Raw genomic sequence first — 16,765 nt, forward strand, 5'->3', positions numbered from 1 at the left:
TGCCCATGAAGTTATGGCTGTGACTGGAAAATGTGTATGGGCATTTCGTCAGGGAGACACTTTGCTCAGTCTGAGAGAGCACCAAGTGCACCTAAACAGGTTAGAGTCAATTGCTTCTGGATAATTAGATTACGTGATCAATTAAGTGATTTGTGGAACAGGGATGGGTCTTAGGAGGGAGAGAGGTGACAGGCCATTATGGAACAGGGGAAGAATCATCAGCTCCTCTGGAACTAGGACAAGCTGTAGGTGCAGTTGTGGCTAGAGTTAGTGTGGCCCAAAAGCTGCTATTCCTGTCGTTGTTGCTGAAGTACTTATTCACCATCCTGAGATTGCTTGCATAGTATATATTCCCTGCATTTGTTATAATTATGCAGCACTTTCCATCAGTGGGAAAAGTTATTAGAACCAAATATTTATCTATTGGAATTTTATCAGGCCTCCCTATTGGTTTGAAATCTAGAGAATCTGTCAGAAGTTCGTTTGTTTTGTTTGGGTGTTTTTAATAAAACAGTGGATTTTGTTAATTACCAAAAGTCAATCTCATGAGCAGACTCATGTTATGAAACACCTTCTTCCATACTATTAATTTTTATAAAAGACACTAATTCTTCTCAGTTGTTGCAAGCCTCTAGTCAAAATTCATTATCTCCATTTCCTTTGTGGTTAACAGAAGGGGAGAGAGAGAGATTAGTCCTTCAGCTTGCATTTCCATCCAGGCTGGTTTAGGATGAGGCAAACTGTTTTCTGAAGATGGTAGTGTCTCTTGGGTTATCTGAGGGGGCATAAGTATAGGTATGCACTGAGTATTTTCAGACAGCTTAAGCTGTGGGAGCAGATCCCACAGAACATATTGCTTGTTGAGATCCTTGTGCGAGACGTGACCTAAACTTTATGGTTTATGTTCCTTGTGCAACTCTTATTTTTATTTTAGCATGGCTGTTATAATCAGGTAGCCTTACTGGCTATATGAAGAACCATTTCTTCAATCTCCTGTGCATGCCACACACATGGGAATTCAATAGCAATCTGTACCATTAGTAACACAAGGATTTACTTTCTTCTGTTAGCTGGTGAAACTGCTCAGGTTAATTGGACGTCACCTTGTTCTTGCACGAGGAGGCAGAAATGAAGTCTGTTTTGTTACTCTTTCTTTCAAGTCAAATAATACAAACATTTTCGAAGTTTCTCTGGTAACTTCTGTAAGAGTCCTCCTCTTGTCTGCCAAAGTCATCTTATTCAGGGATTATGCTAAGAAACACAGTATTACAAGCTTGAAGAACACAACAGGTTTATGTAATAGCTTTGGAATATTTTTCCAGTTATTTTCTATCTCCTTTCTTATGTATGCAAACAAGGTGTTAGCTGTTTTGATCGTTGATGCCCACTGAGCAAATGTTTTTACTGAGCTTTCTATACTGATGCACAGGTCTGGCTTTTGTTTTTCTTGAACTGATAGCAGTTCACTCTAGCCCTAGCAGTAGGTTGTTCAAATTAATCCCTTTTGTGTGCATTGCTTTGCATTCGTAAGCATCTAATTTCATCTGTTCCCGGTGCTGAATCACTAATAGCTCCCACACATGGAAGAGTAGATACTAAACAGATGCTAAAACACAGGACAAAGAATGACAAAAACCGCTAAAGGACTGCCACTCTTAACTCCTCAAGAGAACTTAGGTAGGGTAGTAGAGTCTTATGTTTGATTTTTTTTCCCATGTTGGAGGAAAGCATAGTTTTTGTTTACTTTCAGTCAGGTAGTTATCTTAATACCTACACATAGGAAGGCTACATACAGTCTGCCTTGGTCTCTTCAGACCTTCAGACCATGGTCTCTTCAGACCTTCTGCTGTCCTGAGGTACCTAGGATAAAGAAACTTGGATTTGACACAAAAGATCGATTATCTTAAGCCCGGTCCTGGCTTCTGTACTGTTTTTTTCAAGTGGTTTCAAACCAATTGAAGGTACTTGTCTGCACGACATGCTGTAGTTTTGCTGAGATTTGGTGATTCTCAGATGCTTAAAGAGCAAGTTAGGCCACTTTGCTGAGAGCATAGATTAAACTAGCAGTTTTTAGCAAACAGTGAGGTTCAAGTTAATAGAGGGCTGAGGAATTTTGCAAAACAATGTACCTACATTTGCATTGAAATTCACCTATTATAACACAAATACTCCCGTGAAAATCCAAGTTAGATCTCAAGATGAAACAGTGATGTTTTGTTTATAGCATCTTTCACCATTCATATCTGCCTTCAGTTCTGATATTTTATTTCTTCAAGATGACACAGACGTTATTTTTCCCACATCCCATATGTCCAAATCACATATAAAGATATTTAGCTCAAATACCATGAGTGTGAAACATTCCACACTGTGGGTCCAGGGTGACGTTTGGCATGTCTTTAACATGCTGTGGTGTTCAGTTATAATACAGCAAATTTATTTTTATGCAGCCTGCCTTCATTGAAAGTATGGAAAATTGCTTTGCAGTGAGTCATCTGACAGCTAAAGAACTACAAATCTGTAGTGATATTTAAAGAGAAAGTGGCTCAGAGCTGACAGAGTTCAAGACAGAAAAAGAAACAGAAATGAAAGAGAGGGCCTCCAACCGTGGAGAAAATAGAGGCAAAGACTAGTTAGGAGGAGGAGTGGTGAGAAAGCCAAACAAGCTGAGAATGTCAAAGGCAGTTCAGGAGATTATGCATATCATCCTGAAACGAGCATTGGGCTTCAGGTGTCTCTCCTGTGTTACACCAGTGTTAGCCAAGCAAAGATTCTTTGACCCTAAGGGAATGTTGTAAGCCCAGATAAATAAGAGTAATAGGCTCAGTGCACTATGAGGAATTTAGAAACATGCAGGTAGAGGTTGAGGGAAAGATAAATGGCTTAGCTTTCCAGAGCAAGACATTAGAATTGGTAGTTTGACCTTGGCTGAGCGCTGGGTGCCCACCAAAGCGACTCTATCACTTCACTCAGCTGAACATGGGAGAGAAAATAAAGGTTCATGAGCTAAGGGCAGGGGAGATCGCTCACCGATTACCATCACTCACCTGGGCAAAAGAGACTCTACTTGGGGAAATCAATTAAATTTGTTACCAATCAAAATCAGAGCAAGATAATAAGTAAAATTGAATCTTAAGAACACCCTCCCCCCCACCCCTCCCATCTTCCCAGGCTTAACTTTATTCCCTGTTCTCTACCTCCTCCCTCACAGTAGTGCAGGGAGATGGGGAATGGAAGTTACAGCCAGTTCATTACATGTTTTTTCTGCTGCTACTTCCTCCTCAGGGAGAGGAGTCCTTCCCCTGCTCCAGCATGAGGTCCCTCCCATGGGAGACAGTCCTCCATGAACTTCTCCAGAATGGGTCCTTCGCATGGGCTGTAGTTCTTCATGAACTGTGCCAGCATGGGTCTCTTCAGGAGCCCTCCAGCATGCATGCAGTCCTTCAGGAACAGACTGCTCCAGTGTGAGTCCTCTGCAGGGTCACAAGTCCTGCCAGCAAACCTACTCCAGTGTGAGTTCCTATCTCCATAAGGCCACAGATCCTGCCAGGTGCTCCTCTGGTGTGGGTTTCCTATGAAGCTACAGCTTCCTCAGGCTTCCACTTGCTCGAGTGTGGGGTCCTCCACAGGCTGCAGGTGGATCTCTGCTCCACCATGGTCCTCCATGGGCTGCAGGGGCACAGCTGCCTCACCATGCTCTGCTCCATGGGCTGTGGAGGAATCTGTTCCAGCTCCCAGAGCACCTCCTCCCCCTCCTTCTTCACTGACCTTGCTGTCTGCAGAGTTGTTTCGCTGACATAGTCTCAGTGGCTGCAATTACTTCTGCACAATAACTTTTCTACCCCTTCTTAACTATGATATCCCAGAGGCATTACTGCTGTCACTGATGGGCTGATATGGTTTGAAGCTGGCTCCCTGCCAAGTCTCCAAACCTTACCACCAGAAGTCCCCCCCCTCAAACCTCAGGGAGAAGAGGGAGAAAAACAACCAACTAAGAAAACCTGAAACGAGAGAGGCAGCTAAAGTGATATATATAAATATATTTACACTTATGTTACAATTGAAATATATATACAATTTAAAATATATACAATTTCACAAGGGAAGGGGAAGGGGGAAGGGAAAGGGAACAAAACCAAAATTATATATATATGTATATATATATATATACACATATATATATATATCCCAATCAGTAGCCTGAGATCTAGTAACTAAAGAGTTAGCAAAGAAAATATCCTACCACTCTCCTTGGGACAACCGAGAGTTGCTCCGGGACGATCGCCGGCAACCTCCGCCTCCCAAGGTCGACAAGGCCTCACCAGGCCTCGCTCCCCAACACGGCAGACTCAACAGCAGGGAACCTGCACCTCCAAGCCGCCAGACGGAAAAGAAAGCAAAGGCTTCTCCTCCTTTCTTCTTATAATCTGGCTTACGTAAAAATCGTAGGGAATACTGGGTAAATCTGGACCCTTCCTTGGTTACAAACTGGTCACCAAGGAAGGCCTAGCCCAAACCACCACATTGGCTCAGCCTTAGCCAGCCAGCAGTGGGTCTGTCTTGGAGCTGGCTGGCGTTGGCTCTATCAGAGACATACAGGAAGCTTCTGGCAAATTAACTTTTCACAGAAGTCACCACTGTAGCCCCCACCATGACCAAAATCTTGCCATGCAAACTCAATACATAGAAGAACACTGGTATTCTGCGCTCCACGGTGTCCAAACGTGTGAGGATTTTGTTAGACCATGAAGGAGGGAATTTCAGTTTGACAGGAATTATTACAGACATGAATATGGACTTCAGCAGCAGTGCACTCAAAGGGAAGATGGGTTCTGGCGGTCTTACTTGCCTAATGTTAGGAGGGCTAACACTCAGAAGTGAGCGTGTGGGAGAAGCAGTCAGTTCAGGGTCAGAGATGACTTGCTTTGTGTAGAGGGATAAGATCTGAGTAAAGAAGCACAAAAGCTGTCTTGGAGAGCAAGAGAGACTTATTTCCCATGACATTTGAGCCTTTTGAAAAATTAGCTAGTAAGGAAATTATAATGTAGCAAGGGAGCAACAGAACGGAGGCAGGCGGTTAAAGAGATTGGAGACTACTTGCCAAGGTCACTGTTGCTTTTCCTATAAAGTTGATGTCCAAAACTGAGCTAACAGTAAGATATCCCAAAGGAGGAGGATGTTTAAGGAGGAGGAAGTAGATGAGTCAGAAGCAGATGCCTGGTGTTTTTAGAGCACCACACTGTCATGAATGAACATCATCAATATAAACACGTTTTGCTGTCAATTGTGTGCATTCTCCTTTCATTCTTGGTCAAGTCTACAGACTGGTAGTGGGGGACTCCGTGGGAGTGTCCCTCATGCCGAGTCCCCCCGCCTGTCCATACTGCTTTTTGTTCTGGAGATTGTTTTGACCTCACTCGGTATAGAACCATATTATCTGCTTTAAGAAAGTAAATGAAATGTAAAGTATGTAGCACAAAGGAGAGTACAGTCTTTATTGAAAGCAGAAGGGAAAAGAGCTTGTCGTCTTACTTTTATGATTAGAATGTCTTTCAGTACTACAATGTCAAAGCCAACTTTTCTAAATGCATTGAGTAAGGTTAGAGCCACTCTGGCATCCCAAAATTTGAAGGGTGTAATATTTTATTGTTCTCAGTTCTAAAATGCTTATTACAGATCATCTTATTTACAGCTCTCATGTCTCTTTTGAATCCGCAGAAGAGGAGTATCAAGGGCAAACCAAGAGAAAGTGTGTTCGAAGGAAGAAACAAAAGAGCAGTTTGCAAATCTCTAATAATTTACATGGAGAACAAACAGACTGTGGAATGCAAGAGGCTCTAGTTCAAGATAATTTACAGCTGCAGCAGACAGACAGTCCCAAAATAAGCAGAAACAAAAAGAGGAAAATGAAAAAGAAGCGACAGAAAGAAAAAAAGAGAGCAGCTGGCTTGGTAACAAAAACTACCAGTGTGGATTTTACATATCAGCCTGACAAAAACAACAGAGAAGAAGCAGCAGGCTTAAAAGACATAGATGAAAAGGCAGATAGCATTCTGGACTTCCTGCAGGCAACACAACAAATTTATTTTGCTGACAGTATGTACCACTCTTTCTCCTCTCTTTTCATGAGCATTACCACGCAGGGGAAAATGGATGTACATTTATTAATGCTGTAAAATGGGACAAATCTACTAGAGAAGTGTCTCTCTTGAACTCAGTAAGACGTGTGAGTGCTTAGTATTTGTCCCACTTTCTGGTGTGTACATGAATATGTAAGAATCCACATCAATAGAAAAAACCTGTGGTTCTTTGTTTCTCTGTCTTTGAAAATGTACATGATATTCCTTACTCTTTTCTTAAACATTCCAAAGCACTCGGGGCAAGTGGTTAAAATGGGCCAAATTCTTCTTTCCTCTGCAAGCCAACATCCAGAAGGATTACTTCCTTTCAGAGGACTTCAAATGAGGGCAATTGCTATCCTAAACTACTTTCATGCTTAGCATCTCTAAACCAACCTACTTTTCGGAGTGTTCTCTTTCCCAGGAGGAGATTTCTTTGTATTATATAAGGAAATCTAAACAGCATGCAAGAGGAAAGGGCAGGATACTGTTGGCACTGCAAAAGTGTATTGGCATAAAGCACTTCTGAACAAGATGAATGAGAAATGCATAATGCATATTCCATAGCACTTTTCAAAGTATTGCATGTATGTTATCCCTAATGACCTATTGAATGTTCATCTGGTCACTGTGGAGCTGAATGGAGAATATTAAACAACTTACATATCTGTATGAGTCCATCTTAAGTCAGAGCTCTTGGCTCCTAGTCCCGTAAAATTCATCTTTAGACTACAGAATTACTTTAAACACCCTGTTAGGATGACATCAGGGATTTCATGTTAATTTTTTTTCAAGATGTGTGCTTAGAATTTTCTTTGCTCACTGTTAAGTTTTTCTGCTGCATCAGATCTTCATACATTGGAAATCTATCCTGCTTTTTGGCTAGTGTATTTCTGTCACCAAAAATATGAATTTTACTACTTCACTGTATAGCTAAGTAAATGTAAGCTAAATTACATGTGTTTGCTGTGGTGGAACACCAGAGTAACTGAGAAAGATTGCAAACTCTTCAAGTTCTGCTATTAATGCATGAACAGAACAGAAACCTGATCAGTTGTCCACAACTGTGTTGCATCTTGAATTTTAAGAAGAAGTGTTGTTGAGCTTCCAGCTTTTCTGGAAGTCAAGTTCAGGTTTTGACAGTTTTTGACAGCCTGACTGGCCCTGGTTTCAAACCAGCAGATCAGTGTTGAGCCAATGAGGACCTTGGAATCCACGGAGAGGAATTCTTAGGTAAAAGGAAGTTCATCTGCAGATAAGATGTAACATCCACAAATCAGAGTGTGACTAACTTTCTTGTTAGGCAAATTGTAGTTCATATATAGATTTGACATTATGCTGTTTGCCTTTTCTGGTTGAATGACTTTAACACTCCCTGTTTCTTTTAGATAAAATTGGAAGCCATTGCTTTTAGCAGCATTTTCAAATGGTCACGTTGGATTATGCTTCTACTATATATCTTAAAAAGCTGAATCGGGAAAATTCTGTTCTTCTCAGTTGGCTTGCTTGTAAAAAACAAAAGAATTAAAGGGAGTCTGGTTAAAGGGACAGACTACACCTTGTTACTGGAATGAAAGAATTTATGCTTTAGTAGTGTATAAACAATGCATGCCCTTCTCTGCTGTCTTCCATGCTGTTATACCTGCTTTTTTTAAATAAAAACATACAGGTGCAATAACAAGATAATTGGTAGCCTCCAGAAGTGCTTTGCAGTAGTTCCACAGTTTCCCTTTCTCCAAAGGTGTGTGCATTTTTGTAATACGTAGTGTGTAGGAAGCAAAAACACAGTGCTTTGGCCACTGTACAGTTTCTTCATCATACCTTCTTCCTCTGCTAATTTTGAACATTTAGATTCCTCTTGCATTCCTGTCATTGTGAATCCTACTGTCCTTTTTACTTATTCAATTTTGTAGTTTTCCCCTCTTACCATTGTTTTTATATTTAACAAAAAGTTGGAGGAGCAAGCTGCTCTTTAGTGCCTGATATTTGATTGTCAGTTGTACTAAAAAGGAAGATGCTGTCTTTGAAAAGAAAGTATAATTGGGAAAATTTTTCTCTGTGTTCACTGAACATTTTTAACATAGTTTTCCAATTGTTTTTCCAGAGAAATCAGAATGCACAGATACTGCTGTAAATTCAGCAACTGCCCAAGAGCTCTTACAGTATCTTGAATCTCGCACCGTCTCTTCCTCAGATGTGACTCATCTACATCGTTTGAAATCCCTTGTATTGCTGCAGGATATTGAGAGATTGAAGGATGCCTTGAAACAATTCCAAGAACAATCCATGATGCTTCCTGGTAGGTACCATTAGGTACCATTCACTCATGTTCATTCACTGAATTTTTTTTTGTGTGGATTAAAATTCACATCACTTTATTATGATGATGATGATGATGATGATGATGATGATGAAGCTGTAAATAATTATACAGTGGTAAATATATGCTTATATAAAGCTTGAAAATATAATTCTTGCCAAAAATACAGCGATTACCCTCTTTCCATTTGGTTACAATCAATACAGAAACTTTTCTCACTTTGCAGCAACTATAGAATACAAGATGATTCAGGGCTTTAAACTAAAAAGAGAGAATTCCTGCCTGTAGAGTTCGGAGCTGATACGTTTTGGAAAGGACACTCTTAGAGAAGTACGTATGTGTTCTTTTAAGGAGAGATATGGAGTATGACAACCCTTAAGATTATCATGGATGTGAAGCATCTACATATACATGGGACAAAATCCTGTGCATTTCAAGGCTACATTCTCCAATCTTAATTATAATCACACAGTCTCATTGGATCTAATACACATGTGTAAACCAGGTAGAACTCAACAGGAATAATGAAAATGATATTGGCGCTTTATTGAATTAACTAATTTAGCTTCTGTCAGTTAAAGCAAAATGGAACTGTTGAAGTGACTACATTCAGGATATTCTTTACAGGCCTTATCTATATTCTCTGCAATACAGTTGGAATTCTGTTGGGTTTTGCAGCCTTGAGACAAGTTGCTCTCTTTACTTTTATACAGCAGAAATGTCCAACTGAAGAGAGAAAACAGCAACAAATTAAAAACCATAATTGTCTGATACATCTATTTGTCGCTTGGAAAAGCAGAAGACAATTTTCTGAGTGATTTTTAGAATTCATTAATGTTTCTACTGATAGACCCTGGGATTGTTTACTCTTCCAGTTAATTTTTTTTTCCTTAGTAACTCTTGTCACTCCAGGCTCAATTCTAATCTCATTCCAAGTTCACAGAGATGTAACCACAGTAGTTGATTTGATATTCATGAGGTATAACAACATAAGAAAAAGGAAAATACAATCCTATAAATTATTAAATGATAATTAAACATCTGCTAGGTATTAATTTGCTTCAGCAGAGTTTAACAATACATTCCATTTGTAATTCAGGAATTTCAATGAATGAAAATTTAATGCTCTGCGATTTTACTTTGAATTAGGCCTTTAATTATAGGGGCTTTTCCTACTTTTGGCTCAGAAATAGGTCATCTTGTCTGGTCTGGGTATTTTACGTTTTAGGTTTCATTCCCAATTAAGAGGTGATGAAAGTTAAGAGTTATTTCAAAAACTTATTGTCTTAGCAAATTCAAGTAGTTATTATATAAATACAAGTTAGGACTGTTTATGGAGATAAAAATGTACAGTACATCCTAGTTATCTCTAATTTTTTACAAGTCTGTCTGATTATCTTCCTTTTTTCTCTTTATTTTTACTGGGGTGTGATGCACTAGAAGCAAAGGTCATTCTATATTAACATGGTAAAAAACCCAATCTAATTTAGAAAGGTGTATTATTTTTACAAAATAAACATTTTATTCCCTGTGGTTCAAGAATACGTTAAGCATATTCTTATATATGTTAATATGTTAAGGTTCAAGCAATATGTTAACCCTTCTTCCCATGGTTATGATTGTATTTAAGCTGCTAGCATCAAAGGAGTCATGATGGGTGCCATGTTTTGTTCAGTTTTATCTTTAATTCCAGGAAGGGAAGAGTAAGAAAAAAATGAGAAGTGATCCATCTCTTTCATATAAATGCACATTCTCCTTTAGTAAAATTTACAAATTATACATACCATTATATGTCTTTTATTTCTTCATATATCTGTATGTTATGGTTTCATCTAACTCTACACTGGGGTTACCAAGTTTATGCCTTATGATAAGTTTTGTTTTCTTAGTAACTTTTTACAGACCCCTTAAATGAAGCCCTGGTCTGCAGATCACAAATTGAAAATCACTGGTTTATTACCATGTTTTGGTATTTCCTTCACATCTCTTAGCATGTTATTCATATTGGGAATCACAGTGCAACCAAAAGAAAGAAGAAACAATGAAGAAATAAGTTTCTTTTTTATCTTAAGCTCCTAGGTCCCAATATTTACTGTCAAAGAAATTGCTAAAGAGATTGAAACAGAAAAATTATCAACATTAGGTATTATATTTAACCCTTTATATAAATGAGAAAACATTTAAATAAGAAAATCTCTGGTTAAGAGATTCTTGTTGTTCTGTTTAGTTGTCATCATCAACTTACCTTGTACTTTGTGCTTCAAGTTACTCTGTCAAGTTGACCTTGTAGTTCAGTGATCATACAAAGTTGAGGTTGGTCAGGAGTGTTTGTGTGAACATAATTATTTAAAGTGTCCTTGTTCTCAGACTGTAAAAGACAACAAAATGTCCTATTACTGTTTCCATTTGTTTGGTACTCTTTAACAAAAAGTACTTACCTCTACCTAAACTCTTGTATAAGTGCAGGGAAGAGAACATTTAGAAGGCACAGAGATATGGATTTCTCATGTGGGGGCTTTGCTGATCTCTGTCAGAAAGTCTGTGTCCGTTTGCAAAAGGAAGCCAGAGACCTTCATGGTCCTGCACAGTGCAGTGGGCAAAGGAGATGAGTTGTGACTGGAAGTAGTGCTCCCTTTGCTGGTTGGAAACTGCAGCTGTTTAAATGAGAGCTACTTAATTCCTATTTCACATCAATTATTAAAGCATAGGTGATTACCTAATTAAAAAAAAAGTCAGTATCTCCTAATTTATGAACTCATTTATGAATTTCTACTCATCAACTTCATTGCATTATCTATTAACATTTTCCCTTTGTTGGTTAGTTTCAAATCTCAAACATACTCTTCCCTTGTTGCCTAGGAAATTATCACTCATGGCAGAGCTCGAAGCTTCTTTTATCTGCCTTTTTTTGGGGAGTTGTCCTTTATATATGTCTTTATTGCAGGGGGAGATACATTTGGCAGACCAGAAATAATGCAGTTACTGTGTGCCTACAGTGCAGAGGCTGATACACAGAGGCCTTAAAATGATTAAATTTACACTTCTTTTTATGAAGTAACATTCAAAGAAAAGGAAAAGAAATTTGAAAACTACATTAGCATAACATTATAGAATCATTTTGAATGTGAATATTACGTGGTAAGTACTGTGGAAAGTCCTGTCATTAAAGTCAATAAAGTCACATAGGTAATCTCTGAATTAAGACAGAAGTCGTAGCATTTTGAGGCTTTAGTGCAGCTGTCTGTACAAGATGACTCATTCTCAACTGGGGCTTCCAGATGCTCCTGTAAGTTCAATAGTGGTGTGAAATGACTCTCCAAACAGAAAGAAGTGAAGATGCATTCTTTTAGCCTTACCCAGTGATCATGTAATTTCAGTTTCCTTTTTTTCTGAATTATTGAATCATAGCAAATAGGACATTTCAAAATATAGGAGCAAAATTTTCTCATACAAATGACTGACCTCCTAAAATAAAGTGCACCTGCTTATATAGAAATTCATACGTATTCAAGCTCTGATATCTTCATTGGTTTTACTGAAAATGCTCACGCAAGTCTTTCCTGTTCAGAAATGTTATGGAGTTATTTCAGAAGGAATGTGTTTTCTTTGTTTCAGATCATACTAAGGTAGCCACGTCTCTGTTTCACTACTGGATTACAGATATCCTTCCTGTGAAGAACAGGAAATAAAGCCTTGCCTGCATCTGTATGCACAGGGTTAAAATTTAATATACAAACTCATAACCAACTAGCAGTTGTTCAGGAAGAGTGGTATCAATACACACTCTACAACTGCAGGTAAATGGATTTTTTATTGTGTTACAAATTCAGAAGACAGTAAACAAGGTAAAACTACATGTGACTTTTTGTGTTTGGTTGGTCAGGAATATCCATATGCTGTGTAGCCTGAGTCTTCAGCTGGATTACTGTGTACATTTCTCCTAAGGATAAGGGACTTAGCTGGAATGATAAAGTCTGTATCAGGTATTTTGTTTAAGAACAATAGTATTTCCTTTTTTTGTTTGTAAATTTATCATTCCTTTCTGGAAATTATATTTCTTGACTTTTTTGTATATCTGCTTGCTTGGAAAACAGAACTATATTTTTTATATTTAAATCTAAGCAACAACACGTCATGAGGAACATATTTTTGCTGAATAAACTGCTAAATTGTGGAAATAGATATGTTTCTACATGTGGGTCATGTAGGTACTGTTTGGAGTTATGAAGAAACTTGGATGGCATTTTCAGAACTGTTCCATGGCTAAGCCTGTTACAATCTGACGGGCCTTACTGACTGCAGAGTTATGGGACTGGGTTCTCTCACTGATTACTGTGTAATCTGTCTACTACTGTGTAGTCTTTCTGCAGCTGAACTTATCCGTGTGTAGATAATACAGTAAATAATATCCACGGTTGTAAAATGTTTTGGAATCATGAATTAAAATATGCTTTGTAAGAGCTTTCAGCCGAGTCGTTCATCTGGTCTTCTATCTTGGTGTGTTAGCTTCATCAATAAGATAGGGGCAACATGTTTATCTCCTCCAACATGTGCTTGGAGATACACTACTGATGAAACTATATAAACATTGCGTGGTTTTTTGCTTTGTTTTTTATTTTTTATTGTGTTGCCTGATATATCCTGATGTAAGGCATTGGTTTAGGGATGCTCAAGAATTTCTCATAAAAATACAATCATATCTCTTTCTCATTTATTGAAGAAGTTAAAAGGGATTCAGTAGCACACCAAAGGACTGCAGGTGCAGAAAAACTAGTCTTGTTGCTATGGCAGCTGTGTGGAGCTCTGAAGAACTTGAGTTTGGTCTGTATCTGTTAGGAAAGATGTATAAACCAAACATTGCAGAGGGGTGCTCTCCACTTTAATGCTCCTTAATTGCTGACACATAGGCACTGTACTGTAGATGTGCTTTTCACTGAGATCCTGTGTGCCTCAGTCCCACATCTGGAGAAAGAAGAAAATATCGCTTTGATGTGAAGCACCTAGATAGTCTCCTAGAGCACCTAGACCCATGGGAAATTAATAACTTCATCCTCAGATTAAGGTTTGAGTGTCACACAATAAATGAGGCCTAGGAACTGCAAAAAAGGGTACACAGCAACTCATTGGGTAAACATCATCTGTCCTAAACACTGAATATGAAAAAAATAAATGAGGTCATGTAATTAAAGGCAGAATTTTGAAACACAAGTACAAACCAGGTCAAATAAGGACCCCAAAAACCACTGTAGTGCCTGCATTTCCTGATGATCGAGTGACTGTGCTGAGGGATGTTATACAGCTGCTGCCTTGAGTGGACCCCAGGACCTGTCATTTCGTTCTCCTTGTCCTCTGGATCCCAGGCTGGTGCACCTGGAGATCTGGATGTCTCCCTCACACGCCGGTGTAGGTGAGTGCAGCTTTCATGTTCCCAGGTTCAAACGGTAGTGATGCTTAGCATGGATCTTGGGGACACACACAACACTCATATGGATGATTACACAGGGCTTTGATGCCTTGAATGCCGGCACAGGACCCCAGTCTGTCTCATATCCCTGCCTGGATCCTGGTCCCTCTTAACTCTGTGGTTCTCCTACTCACCAGCTACTCCAGCCTGACACATGTTCACACACTCATCTCACAAGCACTCATGTCACACCTTTGTTTATTGCTTGAATTTCTCTTTTTTAGTATTTCAGTGCTTGGCCATTTCTCATAAACATAGAATGGTTTGAGGTAGAAGGGACCATAAAGGTCATCAAGCTCTAACCCCTCTGCCATGGGCAGAGGCAGCTTCCACTAGACCATGTTGCTCAGTATTAAAGGGATTTTTAAAATACCACTGAATTCTAAATAGCTGCATATAGAGGAGCATATATTCATATCTTTGCCAAACAGAAATATTTTCACAGAATCACAGAATGGGTAATGTTGGAAGGGACCACAGTGGGGTCATCTGGTCCAACCTCCCTGCTCAAGCAGGGTAAAATTTTGTATTATCTCAGAATGTGAGTAAAATTTCTCAGGTCAAAAATGTACTTTGTTTGAATCAGGTAATAATGGAGAGAAGATTACTTTCAGTCTCTCTTTTTTCCCTTTGCTTTTACCACTGTAAGAGCTTTATATTCTGTGTAAAAATCAGCTGGCCCCAGCAAAGCAAGCCTGGGAACAATTTCAGAGCATAGCGAGTTAGTTGGTGATATCTGATGTCTTTGTAAATGACCTGTGATAGGAGCTGAAGCTTACACTTATCAAACCTGCCACTATTGCACTAACAGGGATTATGAGGAGTAGAGGATAAAGTATGTTGAAGGGTTTAGAAAAATGGACCAAATTCAAGCAGATAAATTGTAGACTGTAATTGTAGATAAATGCAATTGCATAAGAGTGTATTTGTTTCTGAAACAAAGGTGCCAGACAAGTGTGCTGATTTGCAACATGCATAAGGACACTTAAGAGCAATACACAAAAGAATAGAGCAGAAGATCTAGTTTAATAGCAAAAGAAGTGGACATTACTTATAATAAAGTAAATTAGGCAGTGTGCTATAAACAGCAGGGATTCCATGTTTAATGTCCTATTTGCAGTCAAAAAAGATTTCATACACAGGATTTTAATACCTGGTCACTTTTCTGTACTGCTTCTCTAAAATAAATGGTGCTCAATCTTTCTACAGCTTTTCTGGTGTATTTGAGCAGTGGTATAACCAACACGGCTGGGATATGAAAATTGAAATATTTAGATTAATGTCCACCAGTGAATACTGTGGTCTGCCTTTCACTATACAAGGCTCCTTCAACATAGCAATGAAACATTTATCCTTTTGGATTTTCATGCCAAACTTATAAATGGCAAAGGAGATGGCCTTGAATTTTTGCTTCTTCAGCATCAATTCAGTTTAATGAATGTAAAGCATAATGGAATTTCTGAGGCATGGAAGAGTTTTTTTAAGTGGACTTTGCATCAGAAAACTTCAGACTGTTATCAGCATATTTCAAACTTCTGGGAAGACAGAACTTTAAAATTTTGGTTTTAAAATCTACATGGGTTCCAAGAACAGGAAGAATTTAAGGATCAACTGGAAAGTAACCTGCATGTGTCTTCAAGAGTAAACTTTGTCGTTTGCATAATTGAGCACTGCACAGTAAGTAAGGAGCAGCAGCACAGTGAGAGAGAAATCGGGCTCTGAGTAGGTGGTGGTCCCTTACCAGAGTGTCCAAAGAAGGCCACGGAGGCTGAAGTAATTTGAGGCATCTGTGGTAGTGAATAGCTAGTCACTATACTTGTATGCAAGGGTATGAGTTCAAAGCCATTATCTCTATATATAGATACATGTTTTATTCTTAAAATTGCCTGTAAGACCTTAATTTTTCTCTTTTGTGGATATGTAATGTGGGAATCAATCTCTAATGTTACAGATTTTTACTACTGTGTAAGTGGTGCAATATTTTATATAGCGCTTTACAATCATGTAGAGTTATAAATTCCTTAATACTTTTTCTATGACAGCTGGGCTCTCTCCTGCACCACTGCTCAGTAGGCTGAATCTCTGAAATGGCAGCATAAAGGCAGAAGATTTTTAAGCTGTCTTTGACCAAAGGAAACATATGTCGTCCAGTAATATCAGGTATATCATAAAACCAGTCCACAGATGAAGTGTGGAAAGTGGTGTGTGTTATACGTGTACAGTATGCTACACATTAAGTATAACAAAGAGTGGTAGTGGAAATGACAGCAAACTGTATGTTTGGGAAAATGTATTATATTTAATATTTAGGGAAACCTCAGGTTACAGCTGTGCAGACTTCATTAACTGCTTCGGCCCTAGATTGTACCTAAGGAGGGCTGCATTGCACATGTTTATGCAGCTAATTAAGCTTCACTGTTTACTACTTTTTCCTCTGTGTTGCATATAAATAAACTTTTGTTTATTGTTTTCAGCTGTTAGATATATGCTGAACTAAGGGGACAAGGGGACATATGTATAAAGAAAAAGCAGAAATTTACAGATGCTGTATTTTTTTCCCTTCTATAAGGATATAGGAAAAAGCTGTATATTCTGTGATTAGCTATATATTCTGTGATTATTTGAAAACAGTGCATGTGCACCACAGTCACTGAAGGTCAAATATATAGCTTTAATAAGGATGTTCTCCAAGTTGAATGCCTTACTTTGTAGAATTAATAGTCTGTTGTCATTTTAATGTACTGCATACTCTTGTAAAATGTATAAGCAAGCTGTAGTTCTCTTTTACATTATTACTGCAAGGTAACATCCTGGTTTAGGATTCATAATGAAAAAAAAAGTGTCACCTAAAATTGAAGAGGA

The 16,765-nt window shown here is 38.5% G+C and overlaps 1 protein-coding gene across 3 annotated transcripts in view; it reads left to right on the forward strand.

The window, feature by feature from the left end:
* Window positions 1-13,137, forward strand: part of ERICH1 (glutamate rich 1) — a 67,236-nt gene extending 54,099 nt beyond the window's left edge. For all 3 annotated transcript variants that reach the window (XM_027641119.1, XM_027641117.1, XM_027641118.1), the window contains exons 4-6: window positions 5,719-6,096; window positions 8,224-8,418; window positions 12,055-13,137. In XM_027641119.1, coding sequence (XP_027496920.1) covers window positions 5,719-6,096; window positions 8,224-8,418; window positions 12,055-12,128 — 647 coding nt within the window. In that variant the 3' untranslated portion in view covers window positions 12,129-13,137. The remainder of the gene's footprint in view (window positions 1-5,718; window positions 6,097-8,223; window positions 8,419-12,054) is intronic.
* The last annotated feature ends 3,628 nt before the right edge of the window (window positions 13,138-16,765 follow it).

The sequence above is a fragment of the Corapipo altera genome, unplaced genomic scaffold (genome assembly GCF_003945725.1).
Source record: "Corapipo altera isolate COAL_440 unplaced genomic scaffold, ASM394572v1 46, whole genome shotgun sequence".
NCBI classification, from domain to species: Eukaryota; Metazoa; Chordata; class Aves; order Passeriformes; family Pipridae; genus Corapipo; species Corapipo altera.